This window comes from Drosophila teissieri, chromosome 3L, assembly GCF_016746235.2.
Source record: "Drosophila teissieri strain GT53w chromosome 3L, Prin_Dtei_1.1, whole genome shotgun sequence".
NCBI classification, from domain to species: Eukaryota; Metazoa; Arthropoda; class Insecta; order Diptera; family Drosophilidae; genus Drosophila; species Drosophila teissieri.
In genome coordinates this window covers 6,178,052-6,202,571 of record NC_053031.1, presented here as the reverse complement: position 1 = coordinate 6,202,571, position 24,520 = coordinate 6,178,052, and the positions used below count along the sequence as shown (strand labels likewise).

Below are 24,520 nucleotides of genomic sequence, written 5' to 3'. Positions count from 1 at the left end.
CTGAATCCCCTCCTCGGAAAGCGCTTTTGTGGAGCTCAAGACCCGTCAAACTTAAACTATGTTCATGTCGCGCTTGTTTGCCTGATGAGGCTACAACGAATTTATCACGTACTTGTCACAAGGAATTCACGTGTTGGAACAAATACCCAAATAAGCAAACTTGAATAAGCACAGAACTTTATGAATGGCTGAGCAGCATTTAGTTCAGGCGCTAAAATAACAAATATACTTCACAAGTATCGCCAGCTAAAGGAATATGTATTTGGTCAAGAATTTAAGCACAATGAATTAAACTTTGTCAACGTTATAAAAGATAAAATGACTATCTTAACAACTGACTTAAAAAGTGTTTATCTGGCGGATTATACACCTGGGTGTTCCCTACGATTATTAATTGCACCCCTAATTACAACTGGTATCTTTCTCATCTCATGGTTCTGTAAAGCCGCTTTTATGACCCTGTTTTGCACAACTATGTTTCTAAAGATTTCTGGCAGTTGTGACTAATTACAAACATTGTTCCATCCAACGGGCATCTTCAACTATCCCACACATACAACATCTCCCAAGGAAAGTCAAAGCAACTTCCTGCCCTCAAAGTAGCTGGCTAATGTCTTATGAGCGCAAGTAAAAATCTCTAGAACTTCATGAGGAAAATGAAGAGTTGCTAGGCACAAGCTCAGATGTGAGTTAGGGGTTGTTCGCCCCTCCCACTTTCCAAGTTTGAAGTTAAACTTTTTAATTTCATTTGAGGGTTTTGAGTGAGGAATCTCTGTGTGTAAGCGTGTGCAAAGAGTTTGTCTAAGACCTCACAGCCATGTGAAGTTGTCAAGTTTCCGTGCGTTTGGGGAATTACCAGGGCAGGGGGTTGGGGTTAGGATAGTGGGAAATAGGGTTGGATGAAGGGTTGCTGGAATCTCGAGCATTTGCTTTATTCGCTGTCATTCTGGAAATGCCTTTGCATCGAATTTACTCAACTTCCACACTCTGCTTTACTGAGTACACTGCAGAAAATAAATCTTCAAAAATAATTATAAATAGGTGTGTGTGTGCTTAATAAAATATAAAAAGTCAATAAGTTTTAAAGATATCAAGGTGGAAGAACTAAGAAATTGAACTCGTTATTCAACAAATGTATCCTCAAATTTAATTTAGGTAATTTGTTCTTATATCAGTGCACTTTCGTGCGCTTCGGGGGCATTTGTATCTCCCAAGACAGTTATTGCGGCTACAGCTCTGCCTGTGCTCCACTTTCGTGTTTATATTTATCTGGCTGGTGGCCCGGAGCTCCTTCCTGCCGCCGACCAATTCACATCCTGGCTCCTGCTCCTTGGATGGCTGGCAAATTCACACCTTGTACTGCTGCTGGCTGATGCGGGTTCAATGCACCGAAATTTCATTTGAATATTAGCTCCACCAGATAGACAGAGATTGCATTTGGGGAATCGATTTGCCATTTCGTTGCCCTGTCACTGGCAATAGCCAAAGTTCCCAGGACCTTTGGCTCGTCCGAGAAAATATTTACAAAACTTTGTGCCAAAAAATCCAATATATGCGCAACAGTCTCATTTTTCTCTATTTATTGACTATCTCTGCAATTTCGCTTTGAAGGGATTAGCCAAGTTTTGGCCGCACACATTAAACGTTCAACTTCAACTCGATATTCTCAGCTTTTTTTACATTCCCCTCTTGGAAGCCGAGAGTTGAGCTCAGTTTTATTAGTTTTTACCACGCTTTTGGTGTTTATTTGCCAGAAAAAACAGGGAGTGGGAGGGGAAAAGTAGCAGCTCATGGGGACAGGACTTTTCGCCTCATAAACTTTTATTGTCCTGATCCTCGTAATTAAAAAGTTTTTACTAAGTCGCAAAGCAGAGCCCTTATTTTAGTGTCATCCCATAAGTTTGGATGACTTGCTTGGGCCTTCGAATTGGGTCGAGTTTCAGTTGCAGCTGCAGTTTCTTATACGTGAGTGGCACTCATTAAAAGTGCTCCACTAACCAAGTGGATTAATTGAGCCGCAGGGATTATACATTACTTCTTTGGGGATTTATAGTTAGGCGAGGTAAGAAGAATTTAACCATATGCAATGAGCACTTTTTTGTTATGAAATAATAACTATGTTTGATAATTTATTGGAACTGTATCAAATTCCGCAGTTCCAAGTAAAGATAGTTGTAAATTATTACTAGGATGGTTTCATTTGAATCTTATTTAATAAGTGACTTATTTAACAAGTCTTTTAAGTGTCCTGTATATTATTTACTGTATTGAACTTTTGACCTCATGCTCAATAAAATAATGGATGCAGAAGGCCAACCGAATTAGTTCGTTTATGGCTGCAGAAGAGTGCCATCAAAAACGGAATAAATACCTAGAGAAATTTATTTCTCGGTCGGATGCATCGACAAAGGAATATTCGGTCGGTGGCAAAAGTAAAAACTCAATTTATGAAGCGAACACCCGAAATCTCCCCTTTGGCTGTCGCTGAAGCGAAGTCAATGAAAAATGCGATTGGAATGCCAGAAATGTTTGGCTTCACCTGGTCAGCAGAGCAGCCAAATTGCTCACCTCCGTTTGTGCGCCTGTGCGTTTGTGTTGCACGGCTGTGTTCCATGGTTTATGTGCTCTAATTGGAGTAACAGAGCCGAAAACTTTCTGCCACTGAATGCCTGCCGCCCATGAAAGCAGCTTTATGAAAATCGATAAAATCGAAAACTAGCCAACACAACAGGGCAACAGAAGCTGAAATAGGAAGAGCAACAACCACCAAAGCTCACACAATCGAACTCATGGACAAGAAGTGAATACGATTCAATTCGGGTGACGAAGTTTGGAATACCCTTCCTTGTCTCATGCTCACATTGACTAAGATTGATAGGATAATAAGTTGGGAATTGGTATTGTTGCTAATGTAGATTTGAGATTGGATGTACTGTATACATTGTATCAAAAAATTCTCTCAAGATATGTATATAAATCTTTCTGTCACATTTTTAATAGAATTATCGAATCATCATCCTATTTCTTAGGTACGTTCATAGTATATCCCCAAAATATTCTGTAATAATCATCATACCCCGTCATAAGGCACAAAAGAACTCCGCCTGAGTCCGGAAATGTGTGCGGCGGTACGTGGTTCTGGGTTCTGGGCATGGGCATGGGCCAGGAGCACGCGTCATCATCGCGGCCGCTCAATGGCAAGGCAAACAGGACGTGGGTCGGTGGTGGGCGGAAGGTGGGTAGTACGGGCAGCAGGAGGAACCGCGGGGAAGCGGAAAGTAAGGCCGGAACAAAGCTCGCCGAGTGCGAGAGCGAAAAAAAAAACCACCACCGATGCAAAAGTTGGCGGCGGTTTATGGGATGAAACAATGTTTTGTTGCCCACCGGATGTTCGGCGAAGGTAAGCGGTGAAGTGGGGAGTGTGTGTGGTTGGTTGGGAGTTGGCTCACACAGGAGCTGCCTGCAGACAGATAGGGAGAGATATATGGGCAAAGGGAGAGAGAGAGAGAGGAAGAGAGATGGACGAGCTCAACAGGACACAGCAATGCAAATGTTTGCAGTGTCCGCAGAGAAAATATTGCACGAAACTCCTTTTAATTTTTGCTAATTATACTCCGATTGTGTGCAATTTCATTCATCACTTGAAAAAATTGGTTGTTTTCAAAGCCATTTCTTATATTTTAATTCATTTAAGCCTTATCTATTGACATAATCCAATTTTAATTTCGCATTTACAACATTACTTTTTTAAAGACAAAACAGGAATGAAAAACTGCTACATAAAACCAAAGAAAATTCGAATTAAATAAGCCTAAAAATTTTGTTTAGTGTTCACACATTTCCCATCGTTTCAGGTTCCATTTGCCAATGGGTGTGTGTTTCCGACTGGATCCTCATCCTCATCCACATGGTCTCGATTTTCACGTTGATTTCGCCGTGCTGCAAGCATGCGAGTGTTTTATAGCCAACGACCTGTGCTAATCCCATAAATCTAATTGGCCCCGGGCCTCGCTCCACTCCTGGCCAGCTTTTGGGTTAGGCGGTCACACACACAGGCCGAAATGGCAAACAGCAAGCCAAACAACAAAAAAATGGGGGGACGGAGCAACATCCTCTGCCATGTCCATGCCCATGTCCCATGTCCATTTCCATGTCCAGTTCCCGTTCGAAATACGCTCTTCGCCTGGTGGAAATTGCGCCTGCAGCTTTGACCATTAAATGTGACTGCAAACTTTTCTTTCGCAGGCAAAAACTTAGCGACATAAATTAGAACTTTAGCTGGGAGCTGCAGCTTCCCCGACGCGATCCCCACCGCCATTTATCCCCCCTCAGGTGGCTGAGCTCCAATAAAGTGGCGCTCGCTGAATAAAAACAATTGCGAAATGCAATGTTGTGCCTGCAGCGGCAACAACTTTATTTTTAGATGCACTTAGTCCTGGCTGAGTTGTCACCTGAATGGCAAAAAAAATAAAAGGCTAGCAACAGCTATGCTGAAAAATGTTTCTCAGGGGAATTGGCTCTTGAAATACTCTGATTTATGGTAATAGATAAAATTTTACCATATTATTACAATATTCTCTATGAAGAGGTCATATTTGAAATCGCAGATTCATTTTATGTTTTGAATCAGTTTGGATTAAACATTCAATACTCTTTCCTTCTGTTGTTACCAGATCGCTGCTAAAGTCACACTACCCCTTGTAAGCGCAGTCAGAAAGAAAAAGTTTAAATTGGCATAAAAACTTTTGAACTTTTGCGAAAAAGGGGCCGACAGGGGTCCACAATGGGCGTAAGTTGGGTCAACGGGAGCCCATTAAATAGATTGATGACCAGGCCAACCGACTTGGGAACTATGTCAATTGAGACAGTAAACTGACGGAAAGAAGGTTACAAGTTGCAGCTCAGCAGGCGAGGAACATAGAATCAACTAGTCACCAAATCAGATCAAACGTTTCCATACGCAAACATGTCGAAGGCGATGTTGCCCCAATATTATCTGTGGCTTCCACGTAAGATCAAGAAGATACTGCTATATCGGTTCCTATTTGCCACATTACTCTGCTCATGGCTGGACTATCAGATGCTGACGATATTCGTATCCGTCAATTTGTTTGAGGTGAGACGTCCACTGGTTTCCCTCACTGAAATCCTGGGAAGGACTCTGTTTTCGATGTATTCCTCGGTACTATTGTTGCTCATACGATTGAGCACGATGGGGTTTGGCTTGGTATTATGCCACATACATTATGTCCCTCCCCGATGCTTCAGATACAATCTTTTGAGGATAACTTATGAGTTCCCTATAAGGTTTTGCCTAATTTCATCGATACTTTCTACAACCATTGCTAGCAGCTGGCTTTATGCATCCTTCGTGGACTTGAACAATGGGAATTACTTGCTCGGAGGGTCCTGGTATTACCTCATGACCTTTGGCTGCTTTTGTGGGATTTCCTATTACCATAAGAGCCATGAGAGATCTTTGCGAAGATTCCCATTGCCCATCGTGCATTTGAATATGAAGGAGCGGCTGCTTCAAATCTGGTGTCACCATTTCAAGACTTCTGCTAAAGCGGCTTTCGTTCCAACCATATTATTTGCCCTGATCTACTGGCCGACCATGGGTTTCCTGGATACTACCGAATTAGGCGGAGTGAGCACTGGATGTTTTGTCATTATAACGCAACCCCAAAGACTTTTCCAAGCTTGGTTGCTAGCTACCTTGATCCTGGCCAAATTGCATATAGTTCGGGAACTTTATGGCCTGATAATGCAGCGCCACCTATTACTGATTTGCGATTCAAGAGACCTGCACGAGTATATAGATATCAGTCTAGTCAATCTGATATGGGAGCGCTTTCAATACTTCTTCTGCATGATGCGAATGAAACCGTTGCCCATGAATGTGCAGCGCTATAACCTTTCATTACCAATAGCCATGGCTCTGGACACTGCGGAAATCTATGGCTTTCAATTGCTGGCAGCCCGTGATTTTTATTCCGCCATGTCGGGCAGCTTGTGCAATGAACTGTTCGAAAAACAAGTTGGCCAAAGAAATCGATATTGGAGTGAGTTACGCGACGTTATAATGGAAATGCTAGATCAATTTCTGGCCAGGATGGAGTCCTGTTTGGAGCCAACTCCGCGCATTAAGGTCAGCCATTTGCTAAACCCCAAGGAGCAAAGAATTCGTCCGTTGGTGAAACCAACTCCTCCGCCACGACGTCTTTGTGCTACATGTCGACATTCTCCAAGCTGTCAGCCACGAGATAAATTTTGGTGGTTCTGTTACCTGAGGATATACCTCTATGATAGGATCCACAGCTGCTGGAATGGTTTATGGGATAGATTGCCAATTGTTCCGCAGTACTATAGCTTTCTGTACGAACTAGATCCTCTGGCCAATCTCAATCATGAGCTGCGGTGTGGGGAACCTCTAGTTTGGATCCTTCAAGGACTCGTCAGCATCTGCGTAAGATTCTTGAAGGAAGACAAATTCAGCTATATTCAGAACGATCTGGAACGTATTGTGGTGTATTTGTTGAAGGTGGAGGAAAAGCTGATCGCGGCTAAGGAAATGCAGGTGCGAGGAAAACTATGCTCCAGCCATGATCATTTTATGATGGCCATAAACCGCTGTTTATACAAAATGCTGTTTACCTATGGCCCGCATTTGGACAACATTTTCGATGACGATAAGTTGAGGGATACATTTAGAAGGAGAATGGAGTTAATACCCTAAGTTTGTTTACTTTTTGCGTTTTTAAATTGGTTTGTTTTGCTTATTTTATTGAATAAAGTTGAAATTCTCAAAAATAGTATTCTGACAATAACAGGGAAAATCCACTTTAAATTCTCTCCACTCAGGCAATCATCTCTACATTAATTCTTTTTTGTCGCACTTGCCACGCACTTTCCACTTTTCCTCTTTCTTGCACCTCTTTCCTCTCTGCTCTCCTCTCTTCTCCTATTCAATTCTTATCAATAAAACGCTGCTGCTGTGTGCATTGTTTGCTGGCTAAGTGGCCAAACACGCACACATACACGCAAAGCTGGCAGGGAAAGGAACAAAGGAGGAGCTAAAAGAGAGCGGTGAACAATTGAGTTTTCTACTTGTGCCGCTTCTTCCGTCTCCACTTCAGTTGCTTTGACTACTTTTTATTCGTTTGGATTCTCCTTATTGCACCTCCCACGCTGTGTTATCCCCTTACTCCCCCACCCCTTTCCTCTTTTCGAATGCCTTTTGCCTTTGTGGTCGTCCGTATCATGTAAAACGCTTTGTGTGCAAAATGGGAAATTCGAAGAACAACAACAGCAAGCGAACTGCGAGCAAAATAGAGAAATGAAAAGATCTCAACAAGTTTGCCGTTAGTCAAGCTAAGCAGATTAACTGTTTGAGAGCATTTTGCGATTGCCATTTTGCAATGATTTAGCAGGGGGTCAAAGACGAGGGGGCACTAAAACGGTGGGGGAAGGGACGGGGGCTCGACAGCGCGCAGAGGCCAAAAAGCATAATTGCCTAGTTGCACTCAAATGGATCTCCATTGAAAACCCCCACTCACCAATTAAGGGTTAAAGAGCAACAGACTCCAGAAGAAGCGACCATAAATCTGTACAGTGATGTACGGCTAAGATAAAGGTCAGAATCCGATATTCAAATGTTTTTGAAAAAAGGGCTAGTACGTAAACACAAACATATATTTATAAGCTCAAGTGTGTAAATGAATTACCCACCCTAAGATTAAAATCAAGTTCTGACAAAGATACTCCTTTCAGGGATTGAATTTCTCTGATCTTAAAATACACTTCCTGTTAAACTTTTGCTGAAATTAAGTTTCCTGTGTTTTTAGTTACATTTAGGCGATAGTCACTGTACACAAAAAAATTGAGGCACAGACAAACTATTTGCGGTCTTTATCAGCGGCTGGCCACAAAAAGTAAAAGGAGAAAAAAAAAAGAAGAGAAAACTGAGGGAAAAAGGAAAGAAGTAGCAGAGACAGAAAACAGACGGCAGCAATGTTAATTGAAGGGGTTTTATTTTTGGAGTGAGGGCGAAACTTTACTGCAACAGATAAGCTACAAATGTAAAAAAAAAAAATTAAAACAAATTTTGTGGCTTGAACTTCAAAGCACATGGAGCGATCCAGAGTAGGAGGGAAAAGGAGGGGTTAATAAACAAGCCACCAAAAGGTAAATAAATAAGCACAAAATGCCGAAAATAGCGCACAAGGGATAAACCAGATAGAGAGAGCGAGAGGGAGAGAGGAGCAGCTGCTGCGCCGACGCCTGCTGCTCTTTAGCTTCTTCTTTTCCATCTCCCGTCCCCTCCCCCATTCAATCATCATCCCATGACTCTCCACAAATTGGAGGCAATTACAATAGTAGCAACAACAAATGCTTTTGACTTTTTACAGCAGCCGGAGAAACGAATAACTGCAAACGGTAGACACTCGATATACTGAACCAAATACAATGAAGTGGTTGTTAATATTTCAGTAAAACAAAGTTATCTAAAAGCAACTCCAGCTTTAATCCAATTGGAAACTTTATCACTGCCTAACACGACGTTATAAATGTATGGTTAGCATGAATCGCAAACAACAAGACTTTTGAATTGTTATGTTGCCTTGCTTCATTAATTTTTTTTCTTACGAGTGTTCACTGTACACATTATCAGCCACAGAAGCATAAATAGAAATGCAGCGGGAGAGCAAATCTCGCACTCTTTTTTTTTTTTAGTTTTTGTGTTTACTTATTTGCGTTCATTGGCTTCTCTTCCTAACGGCACTTCGTGCCAAGGAGGTGCGAATGAAAAGGAGCTATAATCCGGTTTTATATCGCACTTACCTTTTTTAATTAGAATAAATCAAAACTTTGCTGCGGATTCCGATTCTCTTTATTGGCTATCACAAGCAAAGCGGACTTTACAGTTACGCCTGCCACTGTAGTTAAAGTTGTTGTTTTTAATGCACGGTCTGCGGGCCAAATAAAAACAACAAATACTATATTTTTGCTTTTTACTTTGCGCTGAACTTCGGCGCTAATTGGAAAAAGAGATGCGGGAAAGAGAGTGGAATGAAAACTATAATTAAACGCCAGCAAAAAAAGGTCTTAAATATCCTGCGGGCACAGCAACAACAACAGAGAGAAATAAAGTAGGAAAGCCGAGAGACGAAGTTAACAAAAAGTAACAGAAAGTTGCGGAGGAGAGGCGTTGGTCTGCGAGGGGGAAAGGCATAGAAAAAGGCTCTTCCGGGAAAAAGAGAAAAGTTGGAAAGAGAAAAGCTGCGCAGGATATTTTAGCCGCATATGAAATCTATTAATTTTGTTTCAAATGTTTACTGCGGGTTTCATATGTTTTTTCTTGCATTATTGGCCACTCCGCTTTGTCACTTTACTTCGGTTTTCATTTTTCCACTTCTTCATTCGCCCAGTGAGTGTGTGTGTGCGAGGGAGATGGAGCGAGAGAGCGTGTTTGTGTTTCCACTGCAACTCCATTATTCTTTCTCTTTTTTCACACACACACACAAGACACACACGCACACTCGCACATGGGGGAGTTGGTAACTTACGCGTCGCCGTTTTATTAATTTTTTTTCAATTGGCAATCGCCTCTGATGCTGCAACTCCAAAACACTACAAAATCTCGGTGTACTTGAGCACTATTGTTTGTCGATAAGAAGCCGCCGAAAAACGCCGACCGATGAGGAAAATCACCCGCGCTGGAAAATCGCGTCCGAGTCGTTCAACGGTGTATTTTAGAGTGAGAAGGAAAATCGTGGGAAACTGCGGTGGATTTTAGAGCGAGATGGGGTATGCTCTGAGAGAGAGAGAATACATTCTCTGGCGATGGGGAAAGTCCGATTTCAGCACTGCTTCCTATCGATTAACCGATCTTAGCGATATATCCAGGACTGCAACCAACCAGTTCCCTTTTTGGTCGTAATGGCGCTGTAGTTACTGTCATTCAATATATAATGCATTTTTTTACATTTTATATTTTAAAAGATTATTCAAATCTTAAAGTTTATTCATATACCTCCGATGCTTTATAATGTTTTCCATGACATCGTTATTTTCGGCTGAAGCCGTTGCAACGAAATTTTAAAACAATCAAACTTGCATTACATTAAGATTGAATTATATATGATTCATGTCGTTTCTGTTCAAAACTGCAGTGATATTTTTAAAATTTTTCGATACGCACACTAGACATTTTCCAAATTGTTTATATATCTAAGACAATATTATCAGTTTTGTATGAAAAGGATAATCATCAAGCACACGTAATTTTATCAAATATATTTATTAAATAATTCATTTATAATAATTGTTTGGTATTTTTTGTACATTTATATGAATGTATTTAGTATTAAATCAGAGCCGCGCGGTATACGTTTTTTTTTGAAAAGTCCGCGGTCACACTGCCCACCAGCAGCGGTTTTCTTTGCGCGTATTTATCTCAACCTTTCCGAATTTGGCATTATATTGGAAATAAAGGGCCAAAAGTCGGACCGGCGCCAAAGTTAAACATCTTCGGAGCCCGCGCGTTCTTCCGATCGACGAAGAACAGGAAAACATCGACTTGAAGGAATTTTAAGACCGCCAACAGCACCGCAAAATGCAGTCTCACAGCAAAAAGCGCGTTTGTTACTACTACGACAGTAAGTTTTGAGCTTTTAAGTTAAGTAAAACGCCTACTAGACGTGGGATTTGTGATTGCAAAGTGCCAGCTATGCCTACCACGCCGTCTTTGTGTTTTTTTCGCATCCGCTTAGCGTCAGATGATAGCATTTTTGCAAATTTCAAGTTTTACGGCGACTGTACGAGCGCGTTCCGGTTAACAGCGCACTTTTCCCATACGACCGCAGTGCGCTTGTATGCGTGTGCTTGTATGTACCTGATGTCTCTCTTCCTCTTCTTTGTGTTGTTGCTGCCTTTTCGTTCGGGGCGAAAGTGCGACCGCTGCGGTCGTTCGGGAAAAGTGATGCTCTCCAGCAGACGCCTCGCCGACAGTGGCCGTAAAATGTGTATTTCGCATAGCGTGGCATATAATTACTTTAGCAAGGTACTCATAATCGCGATTTTTGATCCCCAGGTGATATTGGCAACTACTACTATGGCCAGGGTCATCCCATGAAGCCGCACCGCATACGCATGACCCACAACCTGCTGCTCAACTATGGGCTATATCGAAAAATGGAAATATACGTGAGTTACTTTATCATTAAACAATAAAATTACTTATTACAAATTTTGAAAAAATCGAAATAGAACTTAATGTATATATAAACACGATTTTCTCTATTCCAGCGTCCCCACAAAGCCACTGCCGATGAGATGACCAAGTTCCATTCGGACGAGTACGTCCGGTTCCTGCGATCCATTCGGCCGGACAACATGTCCGAGTACAACAAGCAGATGCAGCGATTCAATGTGGGCGAGGATTGTCCCGTCTTTGATGGACTTTACGAGTTTTGCCAACTCTCCGCCGGCGGATCCGTAGCTGCGGCCGTAAAACTAAATAAGCAAGCCTCGGAGATCTGCATCAATTGGGGCGGTGGGCTGCATCATGCCAAAAAATCGGAGGCCTCCGGCTTCTGCTATGTCAACGATATTGTCTTAGGAATTCTGGAGCTGCTTAAATACCACCAGCGTGTTCTGTACATAGATATAGACGTCCATCACGGCGATGGCGTGGAGGAGGCGTTCTACACCACCGATCGTGTGATGACGGTGAGCTTCCACAAGTACGGAGAGTATTTCCCGGGCACCGGTGATCTGCGAGACATTGGCGCCGGCAAGGGCAAGTACTATGCGGTGAATATACCCCTGCGTGATGGCATGGATGATGATGCGTACGAGAGCATCTTCGTGCCCATTATCAGCAAGGTGATGGAAACATTCCAGCCGGCAGCCGTGGTGCTGCAGTGTGGCGCCGACTCGCTGACTGGCGATCGGTTAGGTTGCTTCAATCTCACCGTCAAGGGACACGGCAAATGCGTGGAGTTCGTGAAGAAGTATAACCTGCCGTTCCTGATGGTCGGCGGTGGTGGTTATACGATTCGTAACGTATCCCGCTGCTGGACCTATGAGACCTCCGTGGCACTGGCCGTGGATATAGCCAACGAACTGCCCTACAACGATTACTTCGAGTACTTTGGCCCCGACTTCAAGCTGCACATTAGCCCCAGCAACATGACGAATCAGAATACTTCCGAGTACCTGGAGAAGATCAAGAACCGTCTGTTCGAGAACCTGCGCATGCTGCCACACGCTCCGGGCGTTCAAATCCAGGCGATTCCCGAGGACGCCATCAACGATGAGTCCGACGACGAGGACAAGGTCGACAAGGACGATCGCCTGCCGCAGAGCGACAAGGACAAGCGCATCGTGCCCGAGAACGAGTACTCCGATTCGGAGGATGAGGGCGAGGGCGGTCGCAGGGATAACCGCACGTACAAGGGTCAGCGGAAGCGACCGCGTCTGGACAAGGACACCAACAGCAACAAGGCATCGTCAGAGACGTCCAGCGAGATCAAGGACGAAAAGGAAAAGGGTACGGGAATTTAAATCACTAAAGTTTTATTAAAAACGTTTTAACTAAACCATTTTGCTGTTTCCAGGCGATGGCGCTGATGGCGAGGAGTCGACGGCGTCCAATACGAATAGCAACAACAACAGTAACAACAAGAGCGATAATGACGCCGGAGCGACAGCCAATGCCGGATCGGGATCAGGCTCCGGGGCCGGGGCCAAGGGCGCCAAGGAGAACAACATTTGACGTGGCGGCCGCAATTGGTTATAGAAGCCAATTAAGCGACCGCCGAAGTACAAGCCGCCGGATTTCACCTAGCGTCATCTTATCCTCGCGCCCACCACCCAGCACGCCCCCTAGCCATGGCCAGGGCATTATATAACCGCCCCCTCAAAACGGTCCCCCCCGGCGATCGGCTCCTTTTCTACGTAGTGGGGATAATCCCCAGGGGGGTAAATCAGTAAATCAGTGGGCGGAACTTAAACTCATCGTAGGCTTAACTACAATTTAATATTAAGTCAATCTGTGCAGATCGCATGTGTATAAGCTAAGCAAGAAAAGTAAATGCATTCATACAAGCGATCCAATGTGCGAATCACGCAGAAGCTAATTTAATCAAATAAAAATATTTATAAATACGAAAGGCCTTGAGTTTTCATTCGTTCTTTTATAACTATTGTTTTAAATGTTCTTGTACTATTTACTGCATTTAATTTTATAGAAAATGAAATAATTAATTTTAAAGACATACTTAACTGACAAAAATACTTACGTTCTCACATTTAGGTATCTTTGCTTACTAAGAAACAAGCACATTTATTTGTAACAATTTATTTGTATTTTAAGTAGGACTAGCTAACAATTTCGTAAGTTGTAAACTTGGAGTTTCTAAGTTGAGGACGTTGTGGCATTGGGTAAAAGGATCCACTGGGGGGTTTTTCCCGCCCACCAGTTGACAGTTTGTGACTAGTCTGCGAGGTTTTCCACGGGGTGGCGTGGGCGGAAAGCTGGAAGCTGGCTGCGGTGCTAATCCAGCGATAATATCGAGTCGATGCTGGTGCGATTACTGCGCGGCTGCAGCCGCGGTCCACCCAAGTAACTAATTGGATTCGCGAACTGGCGCTGCAGCAGTGAGTTTTCCAGGAAAACTGGTGCTGGTGGTGGTGGTGTTGGGTGCTTCGCTTTCGAGTGATGCTGTCGCATCGGCACCAATGGGGGTTTCCCACTCGGCGCCTCCGGATTTGTCGCCCGCTTCGTGGACAGGGTGGACCCATTGGCATTTGTGGCTACATCAAAGGACTGCTGCTGCTTTGGAGCCTCTGTGTCATCGGGCGCTTTGTGGCGGGATTTGTGTTCCTGTGGCTGCCGCTGCTGCGCTTTCTGGGGGAGATTGGGCATGAAAATGGCATCAGGACGTTGGATGGGATGCAGGATTCGGGGTGGCGTGTGTCGGGAAAAAACGATGGGCGGCGGGCAGTGGGCGTGGGGATAGGAAGTCAGGAATTTAGATCAAATATTTTTCAGGGTTTAATTCTATTTGGCTTTAGTCAAAGTGACGTTCAATGGACATGGACGGCGGTGGTGAGAGGTTCATGTTTGCGAGTGTCCAGAGAAGAGATAAAGTTTTATAATTATTTAAAGGCTTTGAAAGATAGACAGGAGAAGATAGCGAGGGGGGAATGACGGTTATTCAAGCTGCATTTTCTACTGGCGAAAGTTTATTTAAGTTTTTTTTTAACGAGATTTTGGCACCTGCCGTGATTTGGCACTTTATGTTGTTAATAAATGCACTGAACTGACATGAAGGTGTACACCTTAAAATTTAAGTGACTATGATTTTATTTATTTTATTGACTTGATATGCAAAAATACGAAACATACGTTTATAAACATTTAATTAGTTTAACTAACTAGATAGAAACTGGTTTAATATGAGAGCTGAGTTATTATATAGCCAATTTCTATAGTAAACTCATTAATCAAGAAATTATCCAGAAATTTATTATGCAAGCATTAATTTATAAATTTTTCTTTAAGTGCACGCTATGTGTGTGCATCAAGTGTATTGCATTCTGGCTGGCGAAGCCCGTCCAAAATCCATTTTGCTGCCCCATAAGCCCGCCCCACGGCTCCGGGAAACAAAAGGCGCCACGTCAGGAGCCCGGATAGTGTCTTGGTTACACGAAACCCGCCAGTCACTTCACGGGACTTTGCATGGCAGCCCCACAACTCATGTTCCCGATTCCGCCCCCCTTATATTCCCGTAGCTAGAGGCGTGGCATCGTCAGCATCAGCCGAAAATCAACAACAAGAAAGGCGGCCAACGCGTTTCAGTCAAGTGCGAATGTTTTGGCCCGGCGACAGCGATGCATTTGCATGCTCCCAATGGAGAAAGTTGGCTAAAAGCTAGCAGATAGGCCTGCGAAATATCCTAACCGGAAATTAAGAAGTCATTTTAATAGAACTAACTAAAATACAACCTAAGAAAACTAAAATCAAAGTACTACTATTTGAATAAAATATAAACATTATGCAAAACTAATGGTGTTATGTGACACTAAGTAGATGGCAGACCTGCTCAACTCTCTACGAAAAAGTACATATATTATACGAAAAAGCATTAAAAATTTTATTTTTTCCCTGGCACTTGCGCTTTTCATACTTTTCCATTTCGCATTTGCATGGGACGCATTTCAGTTGCTTTTATTGTTCTTGGCCGAAGGTTACTGGAGGCACTGGAGCAGTGGCAGCGTTGGAAACAATAAGCAAAACTTGCACTTTCATCCAGCACACTGACACGGACACACTTCCTTAGCCCCTGGACCTGCCACGTCCCCTTTTGAGGGGGGAGAGGGTCCTTTGGCAGCCATATTAACATTGTTGTTTCCCCACATTTTTCATTGCATACGTCGCGGCGCATGCTTCTCGAATATGTTTGCATTGCGTACTTTGCCAAGTCATCACACAAAGGTGGAAAATTCCAATTTATGACCTGCCGCACGCGGAAAAATGTGAATATTTTCAGAAATATTTTAAGCGATATTTGTATAATATTTAAAAAGTATTCAGACTATTTACATACTATTTAAAACCAAGTTTTGCATAGCTTAAATGAGAATGAAAATTGTTAACCTTGAAATATGTGATAAATATTTTGAATGCAAATAATAATATGTAGTTAATATTGTTTTTCTTTAAGTATTAACTGCGTCTATGACGCACATAAATATATGCACATTTATCCATACACTCACGCATTTTGGAAGGGTGGCAGTGGAAATATATTTATTACACATGTTGAACAATGTAAGCACAAGTTCTGCCGGTCATTTGGTCGATGGTCAACAAGCAAATGCCTTGTTAACCATTATGGGCCATGTTTTAATGTGGCAACACACAAGCGCCAACAACAACAACGAAAAACGACAATAACTTTTCGCATTAAATGAATGCCAAGTGGCATTGAGACACTGGGGCAGTGGAAAAGAGATGGAAAGCTGGGGAAAATATAGGGAAAAGCGAACAGCCGAAACAAAGGAAAGAAAAAGTTTGCTTTTTTTTTCCAACTTTTCAACGCGGAAATTAATAACAAATTGCTTTAAGCCACCATGACGATTACGTTCAGCCAGTGATTTCAGTGGTGGCATTATAGCTACTTTATGAACAATTTTAATTTGTAACTATGTTAATTCGAGTTATAAATGTACAAATTGGATATTAAGTATTTGGTTTACAAAGAAAAGAAAATATTAGTTCACTTTATATATTTTCAGTTTCTTAAGTCTTTAATTATATTTATAATATTTGTGTTTTAGCTTTTTATTAATGAAGAATGTCATCTCTAGCCATTCAATTGGTGGAAAAAAGTATGCAAACATGGGTATATCCTTGCGTATATCCTGATTTTTTCGTGACCACGCCTTGAGCTCAGCATGGCCGCAAAGAAAAGTTTTTCCAGCGCAATAAACACTTCATTGCGCACTTGAGTTAATTTGTCAAGAAAGCCCGGCGCATATGTTGAAATTATTGTAAAAGTTTTTGCGATTTAAATATCAGTATTTTGATCAGAACATTCTAGATATTTCCAATCGAACTGTGTTATATCTCGTTAAATTCGTAATTAAATTTCCCATCAAACTGTGTTTACCAAAAAAATTAAATTTTTTCCAATTTTTGATGATGATTTTTGGATTTTGGTCGAAAATTGATTTTCTGTTTTTTTGCGATTTAAATATCAGTATTTTGATCAGAACATTCGAAAAACTGGCCCAATTATGGAATGTCATATCTCGTTGAATTCGTAATTAAATTTCCAATCGAACTGTGTTTACCAAAAAAATTAATTTTTTTTTCAAATTTTTTTCAATTTTTGATCATGATTTTTGGATTTTGGTCGAAAATTGATTTTCTGTTTTTTTGCGATTTAAATATCAGTATTTTGATCAGAACATTCGAAAAACTGGCCCAATTATGGAATGTCATATCTCGTTGAATTCGTAATTAAATTTCCAATCGAACTGTGTTTACCAAAAAAATTAATTTTTTTTTCAAATTTTTTTCAATTTTTGATCATGATTTTTGGATTTTGGTCGAAAATTGATTTTCTGTTTTTTTGCGATTTAAATATCAGTATTTTGATCAGAACATTCGAAAAACTGGCCCAATCATGGAATGTCATATCTCGTTGAATTCGTAATTAAATTTCCAATCGAACTGTGTTTACCAAAAAAATTAATTTTTTTTTTAAATTTTTTTCAATTTTTGATCATGATTTTTGGATTTCAGTCGAAAATTGATTTTCTGTTTTTTTGCGATTTAAATATCAGTATTTTGATCAGAACATTCGAAAAACTGGCCAATTATGGAATGTCATATCTCGTTGAATTCGTAATTAAATTTCCAATCAAACTGTGTTTACCAAAAAAATTAAGTTTTTCATAAAATTTTTTCCAATTTTTGATGATGATTTTTGGATTTTGGTCGAAAATTGATTTTCTGTTTTTTTTTGCGATTTAAATATTAGTATTTTGATCAAAACATTCGAAATATTGGTCCAAATATGGAATGTGATATCTCGTTGAATTCGTAATTAAATTCCCAATCAAACTGTGTTTACCAAAAAAATTAAATTTTTTTTCAAATTTTTTTCAGTTTTTGATGATGATTTTTGGATTTTGGTCGAAAATTGATTTTCTGTTTTTTTGCGATTTAAATATCAGTATTTTGATCAGAACATTCGAAAAACTGGCCCAAATATGGAATGTCATATCTCTTTGCATTCGTAATTAAATTTCCAATCGAACTGTGTTTACCAAAAAAATTGATTTTTTTTTCAAATTTTTTTCAATTTTTGATCATGATTTTTGGATTTTGGTCGAAAATTGATTTTCTGTTTTTTTGCGATTTAAATATCAGTATTTTGATCAGAACATTCGAAAAACTGGCCCAAATATGGAATGTCATATCTCGTTGAATTCGTAATTAAATTTCCAATCGAACTGTGTTTACCAAAAAAATTGATTTTTTTTTCAAATTTTTTTTCAATTTTTGATCATGATTTTTGGATTTTGGTCGAAAATTGATTTTCTGTTTTTTTGCGATTTAAATATCAGTATTTTGATCAGAACATTCGAAAAACTGGCCCAAATATGGAATGTCATATCTCGTTGAATTCGTAATTAAATTTCCAATCGAACTGTGTTTACCAAAAAAATGGATTTTTTTTTCAAATTTTTTTCAATTTTTGATGATGAATTTTGGATTTTGGTCGAAAATTGATTTTCTGTTTTTTTTTGCGATTTAAATATTAGTATTTTGATCAAAACATTCGAAATATTGGTCCAAATATGGAATGTGATATCTCGTTGAATTCGTAATTAAATTCCCAATCAAACTGTGTTTAACAAAATTTTTTTTTTTTTTCAAATTTTTTTCAATCTTTGATGATGATTTTTGGATTTTGTCCAAAAATTGATTTTCTGATTTTTTTTGCGATTTAAATATTAGTTTTTTTATCAGAGCATTGAAAATATCTGTCCAAATATGGAATGTCATATATCGTTGAATTTGTAATTAAATTCCCAATCAAACTGTGTTTACCAAAAAAAATTAATTAAAAAAATTAAAGATGATGCTGCTCTTGATGGCTTCTCATTAGGCACTGTGAACTGCGAAGTGGACTTTTTTTCTATTTCCCCAATGTTCTGCTGCTGGACCATGGCGATTGTTGTAGAACATGAATAATGCATGCTGTGAAAGTTTAATGAAAATGCACGAAAAAGGAAACGCCGCAGATTCGCCACTGGAATCCAATGGAAACAAACAAACTGCTAGATACACAAAAAGTTGGCAAAAAAGTAATAATTAGAGCTAGCTGCCAAAAAATAGGAAAATTTGAGCATTTCCTTTTTCTGAAGTTAAAACTAGGCTGTACTGAATATTACCAAATAATTTTAATGAATTTTAGTTGCATACATAACGTGGAAAGTTTAAAAGAATAACTTCGCTATTTACAAACTAAGCGTTAAGTAAAATGGAAAATTCATTATCAAAATATTCAAAGTTTTATATTCATATTCATTTATTGTTATAAAGAGCTTTTTAAATGCACTGTATTTATATTTTTAAGAATTTTTAAAATACCTTTAAAGATGTATATTTAAGCCGTCAAAATTTAAGGAATATAAAAATGAGTTTAATTTTGTGCAACTATTTGGCAGTATCCATAAAATAAATTTGTGGAAAATTGCGAAAAATGCACAGCTGCGGAGCGGCGGCAACCGTTTGGACTCCTTGGTGTCCTGCTTTGTTTTACGCTTCGCTTTAGATGAGCTCCACTCTCGTCGCCATTGTCCTCCGTCCTTGGTCCGTGGCTCCCCATCCTGGCTCCTGCTGCTGATGGTGCTGCTGCTGTTCAATAAAGTGTAATTCGTGCGCCACTTTCATGTGCATTCATTTGTCGCACCACTCACAGACACAGCACTCACACTATCGCACCAACGCCACTCCGTTGCACGCACACAGACACACACACGCGGGCAAATACACGATGGCTCAACATTGTGCTTGGCGTACATGGCGTATGAGTGACATTTAATTAAAATTTATGTAGTCTAAAAAGGCAAGAATTTTTCTACACCCCCCCCTTGGCCTGTGCAAATTTATGCAACGCCCCCCATTTTGTTTGAGTTGTATTAAATGTTCGCAGTTTTGCCAACCGGGTTTTTTGGTAATCATGTGCAAATTTGTTTTTACACCCATTACAAGTGCAGGTCGACGCCGACACTTTGCTCTCTGACAATTACGACTGGGGAATACTTATACGTATACTGATACGTATACGTATACATAATCAAATATTTAAATGGAAAATTGCACTTTTGCCGGGGCAAAGATAAGAAGTGAATGTGAGGGGCATTTGTCCCTTCACATTGGCTTTTACAAATGACTGAAGTTTAATTTAAGTTTTTAGTTTGGGTTAAGCCATATCTTTTCGACCGCATCTCAGATATTCTTGATTGTAATGGGTGAGGTCGTTTACTTAAAGTGGAAAGGACTATTTATGAACTTAAAGGAGGTTCGGTGGCATTGTTAAAAAGTTTCTTAGAAGGAAAATGTTTTCCCATTTCTCCCTTTATCGACTATTCCAGTTTTTGTAATTTTTAGGTGTTTTATTGTTCTTAATTTAGGTTTATAATATTTATGCATGTAAAAATCACTTTTGCTGTTACCATACTAAATAACTTATCTTTATCTTAAATTTATCTCTTCACTTCTTTTCCTTGGCCTGCTGCTTCTTTTTGCTCAGCATCAGTTGATGGATGTGCATGCGTCGATAGTAGAGATGCCTTTGCAGATTCTTCTTGAAGAGCGTCTCTCTGGCCAGAATCTCCAGATCCTCGAAGCTGCACTGCCGTATATTCTGCTTGGTTCGAGCGATTAGTTCGCTGGTCAGGTGAATTTTGGTGGCTGAAACCCGAGAGACTTGGATTTTCCTCCTCCTCAACTCTTCGCGGTGCATGAACATTGCATATGCGGCGGTGGGTGACTTTGGTGGTGATTCCATTGAGTTCTGGGAGGGATTCTCTTTGGAGTTATCTTTAACTTGCTTGTTTTGCTGGATGAAACGCATCTTGACTGTGCGGTTACTTGACTCCGTTTGCTGGTTGCATCAGAGTGGCTGGCTTAATTTATATGCAATCTTTTTACCTTTTTCTGACCTGCCCATTCATGAGACCCGTGGCCGCAGGTCAATCGGTTTTCCAGACCAAAAACTGACCTGAATGCACTGCTTTTTTGCCGCTAATTTTTTTACAGCCGACGGGTGGTGGTGGATTAAAAAAATGTAATCCCATTCATTACCTAAAAAGTGTCGTAAAGTTCTCGCGAATAGCGAAAAAAATACACCTTCGTCGCACTCATGGTCGCTAATCCGGATATATAACCGGATTAAGACAAACTAAAGTGTTTATGAGTCGAAAGACCGTTCATGGAGTTCTCGCATGTCCTTTCTCGTCCTGGTTTTTGCGGTCTCATCGAATGCCATGCTGTACAGTTTACGTGTTGCTAATCCTTTGGCCGGCATGTCCTGGCAATTAGCGTCATAATGAAGCGACAGCTGAGATCCACGGCCTTTATTTCTGGAAAATTCACAGCGAAGGGGGTGAAAACCAGTGGCGACCAGGGGGCATTTTGAAGTGGGAGCTGTGTGGCTGGAGGACAGGCCAAATGACCAGCTGACCCAATTTGTAAACATCCAAACCAAATATTTGACTTTGATCGCCGGCCAGAACCGCAACTTCTTTATTATTCATCAGGCGAACAGTGGAGCGGAATCGCGTTTATTCGAACAAAATAGTTCTTCAGCATTAGTTGGTTTTTTGAAATAATATTTTTGATATATTCAAACTGGTTTTATTACATTTGTAATATAACAAAAATATTTAATTCTCGGCCGTTCAGCCATTCAATGTTATAAAACACGTTACTTCTTTGAAAGTGGCATAGAATTTTTATACTTTGCATAATTTTTTTTTAAATCAGATTATCTCCGCACATCTGCTATCCGATTTAGATAATGGCATCAGATTTATTCCACTGTGCCTGCGCAATGTTGCTTTTTCATAAATTTATGCTTCGGGCCAAAAGGGCGATATAAACTCATTACATTGACTTGCCTGCTGTTGATGTTGTTGCCACTTTTGATGGGGCAGCTACTGCTTATTCCATCGCATTTTCCACAGAAAATATTTGGAGCTCATTTTTCGGGTTCCATCATCGCAAAAAAAAAAGGGTTTACTGGCCATCCCAGACTGGTTTCTATGTGCGAAAATCACAACATTTTAATCTCATAATCTGAATTTATGTGCAGACTCAATTTCGTTATACTTAACGACATTTTATGCGGTTATTTTATGCAGTCAGGAGCCGAAACTGAAGGAGCCCCAGTCTGGCTACATAAGCTCCCCTTTTCCACACAAACACCCTTTGCGGTTGTGCACTCAGAAAAATAAGGGTTAGCAATTTAGATAACTTTCTGAAGAGTTGTAGTCAAGAAAAGTGTGGATAACGTACTATGTAGATGAAAGTTCAGGCTTTAAACTATCCAAATTTTTGATTTAGTATTATTACCATAATTTCACTTTTTTCAAGTGATACCCGCTTTTCTCGCAGTGCACACTTTAAGTAGATCATACGAGGGAGCCGGTGCATGTGTGTGTCTGAGCGTCTATGAGTACTTGAGATTTTCTATGGTCGCACAAAACACATTAGTTAAAAGTACTGACCAACAAAGCCACTAACAAGCTGTTGGTAACCGCCCCCCATGAAATCTCCCCTTCTCCCCCCGTAACATCCACTATTTTCCCTCGGTTTCCCCCTGCTTTTCCGTCCACATATTGAAGTGCCATTATTTGAGCTTCACTTTTTCCATCTTTTCCGACTCCATGGCTCCTTGTTGTTGTATCAATCTCGGCGCAGCCCTCCTTTTTGTTGTCGCTGTCAGCACTTTTGCTGTGCGAAAGTTTTTTAATAAACGCATTTAAATGAATTGATGTATGGGCGAGTTATTCTGCGTAATTTCTCATCATTTAATATGAAAATAAGTTAAAGTTGTGTTCTCATTTCCTGCCTGGCCGAGAAGAACTTTTATTACATTCGTATATCACACAGTACAGAATGGAATTTACAAAAACCGAAACTAAAAGTTGTGCACTTCTTAAAACATAATGGAGGCAACTTTGCCGTTGCAACAAAGGCAATTTTGTGCTTAACTCTAAAAGGTATCAATTTACATGTAAGTTTATGAGTTTGAAGAGGTTATTGCTAAGTGTGCGCTTTATTTTAACTACACAAAAATACGTCGTTACTCCTAAGCAAATAAACATCTTTACAATTATAAAAAATTCCAAAGCGTGCCTAACTTTTATTTTATGTTCTTGGAACTGGGAACTTTCAGATGGAATGAAGCATACATATACATATCTCACTAGTGCTGGGAATAGTTTGGTTTTATATGGAATGAAATCCTTTTGTCGTTGCACAAATGTATTTAAGTGAAAGTCTTAAATTCTTTGCCAGCTTTGAATTGAGATGCGACAACATTTGATGCAAAAAAGTTCTTGCCATTCTGTATTTTTTGAGGAATATTCAAGTCGATGGGCAGACAGTTTTCTTTATACACGGCAATCCAAGGACTTGCCTCTTTTCAATTTATGTTATTTGTTTTGCCTTTGTCTCTGTCGCACTTTTGACTCGCTTTTATTTATACAAATTGCTTTTGTTTCTCCTGCTGCCTTTGTGCCTTGTTGGTTTTGGCCCTGTTTTGTTTTCTTGCCATCAATTCGCCTAAATATTTATGCTTTTATACATATTTTCAGGATACATTTTTGCAGTTGCTGGACAGTTTCCAAGCTTCAATTCCTGGTGGTGGTGGCCCGTCTATTGACGCCATGGTATCCATTTTGTTTGCCGCCCGCTTTGCGATTTCCATTGCCGTTGCTGTTGCTGTTGCCGTTGCTGTTGCCGCTGCTGTGGGCCAAATCCACATCCGTTTCGGCCACGATTGGCGGCCCCCAAGAAACTTGTCGCCGCACTGTTGCCGGTCCAACTACAGAGGTTCCTCCACCAGCTCCTCCGGCTCCACCACTTCCTCCTGGCTTTCGCCGCTTGGAACTCGACTGCTGCTGAGGTCCAACTCCTTTTTGAGACAGTTGTCGTTGCGGCGGCAGCTGCTTTTGCATTTCATGTTGCTGCTGTCAAAGTGCACAAATGTTTCGTATTGCTTTTTATTAAAAACTTTTTCGTCTCCCATCGCCGGTTGGTATTTTTTTGTTTTAATACTTCGCATGCAGCTTGTGGCTTAAAAGATACATTCCTCTTAAATTATACGCTGTGATTAGTTTTGTTCATTCCATTCGTTGCCATACGAGTGCATTCATGCTGGGTTTTTATTCGACTTTTATTTGTTAATTAACATGCGCGAAAAAAATTCGTAAAGCTCACTTGTTAGTTAGGCGATATTTGCATATTTGATGCTAGAGCAATCAATTGATATTCACTATTTTTCATTTCCATTTGCAGACAAGGTAGGGAAAAATATTACCAGAATTATAGACGCATTCAAGAGTGAAATTCGAGTCGGAGCCCCAAAAAAAAAAGCCAAGCTCATTGTATTTTACCTCTGTTGTTCGTTTTTAAAGTCATTGTTCAGTGCTTGAAAATCAGAGTGAAAGCATTCAAGGCTAAAGAATATGCTGCATACTGAGTCAATACAATTTGAATTGCTGCGAAATTACACTTCAATCGACTGTTAAAAAATTCCAAACATTTAATCAAATATATAAATCAACAAAAATATTTACCCTGCTTCTAAATTAATTGCCTTCAGACCGCTGACCATCTCTAATCACCGACTTTTTCCCATTTATTTATGAAATTGTGGTCTGTGCTTTAATTTACACATCAGTGGCTTAGTTTGACTTCTTT

At 40.3% G+C, this 24,520-nt stretch overlaps 5 protein-coding genes across 11 annotated transcripts in view; 2 read left to right on the top strand and 3 right to left on the bottom strand.

Moving 5' to 3' along the window:
• Positions 1-9,813, bottom strand: part of LOC122618131 (tyrosine-protein kinase Src64B) — a 33,205-nt gene extending 23,392 nt beyond the window's left edge. Inside the window, exons 1-2 of one of the 3 annotated variants that reach the window (XM_043794274.1) lie at positions 9,570-9,813; positions 8,845-9,037 (exon numbers count right to left, since the gene is read on the bottom strand). The gene's annotated coding sequence lies outside the window, so the exon portion shown is untranslated. The remainder of the gene's footprint in view (positions 1-8,844; positions 9,038-9,569) is intronic. The other 2 variants (XM_043794273.1, XM_043794275.1) reach the window with 2 other exon arrangements.
• Positions 4,914-6,816, top strand: LOC122618130 (nucleoporin Ndc1). Its single transcript, XM_043794272.1, has one exon. The coding sequence runs from the start codon at positions 4,967-4,969 to the stop codon at positions 6,737-6,739; it is 1,773 nt and encodes a 590-aa protein (XP_043650207.1). The 5' UTR covers positions 4,914-4,966; the 3' UTR covers positions 6,740-6,816.
• A 592-nt stretch (positions 9,814-10,405) lies between the features above and the next one.
• LOC122615989 (histone deacetylase HDAC1) lies at positions 10,406-13,178 on the top strand. The gene is made up of 4 exons (XM_043791198.1): positions 10,406-10,661; positions 11,096-11,208; positions 11,311-12,556; positions 12,624-13,178. The coding sequence occupies exons 1-4, from the start codon at positions 10,619-10,621 to the stop codon at positions 12,779-12,781; spliced, it is 1,560 nt and encodes a 519-aa protein (XP_043647133.1). The 5' UTR covers positions 10,406-10,618; the 3' UTR covers positions 12,782-13,178.
• A 207-nt stretch (positions 13,179-13,385) lies between these two features.
• The window catches only part of LOC122618209 (contactin-associated protein-like 2), a 61,242-nt gene continuing 50,107 nt past the window's right edge, over positions 13,386-24,520 (bottom strand). Inside the window, exon 21 of one of the 5 annotated variants that reach the window (XM_043794454.1) lies at positions 13,386-13,915. In XM_043794454.1, coding sequence (XP_043650389.1) covers positions 13,562-13,915 — 354 coding nt within the window. In that variant the 3' untranslated portion in view covers positions 13,386-13,561. Of the gene's footprint in view, positions 14,077-22,545; positions 23,788-24,520 lie in introns of those variants that run through there. The other 4 variants (XM_043794457.1, XM_043794458.1, XM_043794455.1 and 1 more) reach the window with 4 other exon arrangements.
• On the bottom strand, positions 19,345-20,967 carry LOC122618213. The gene has a single exon (XM_043794462.1). The coding sequence runs from the start codon at positions 20,664-20,666 to the stop codon at positions 20,304-20,306; it is 363 nt and encodes a 120-aa protein (XP_043650397.1). The 5' UTR covers positions 20,667-20,967; the 3' UTR covers positions 19,345-20,303.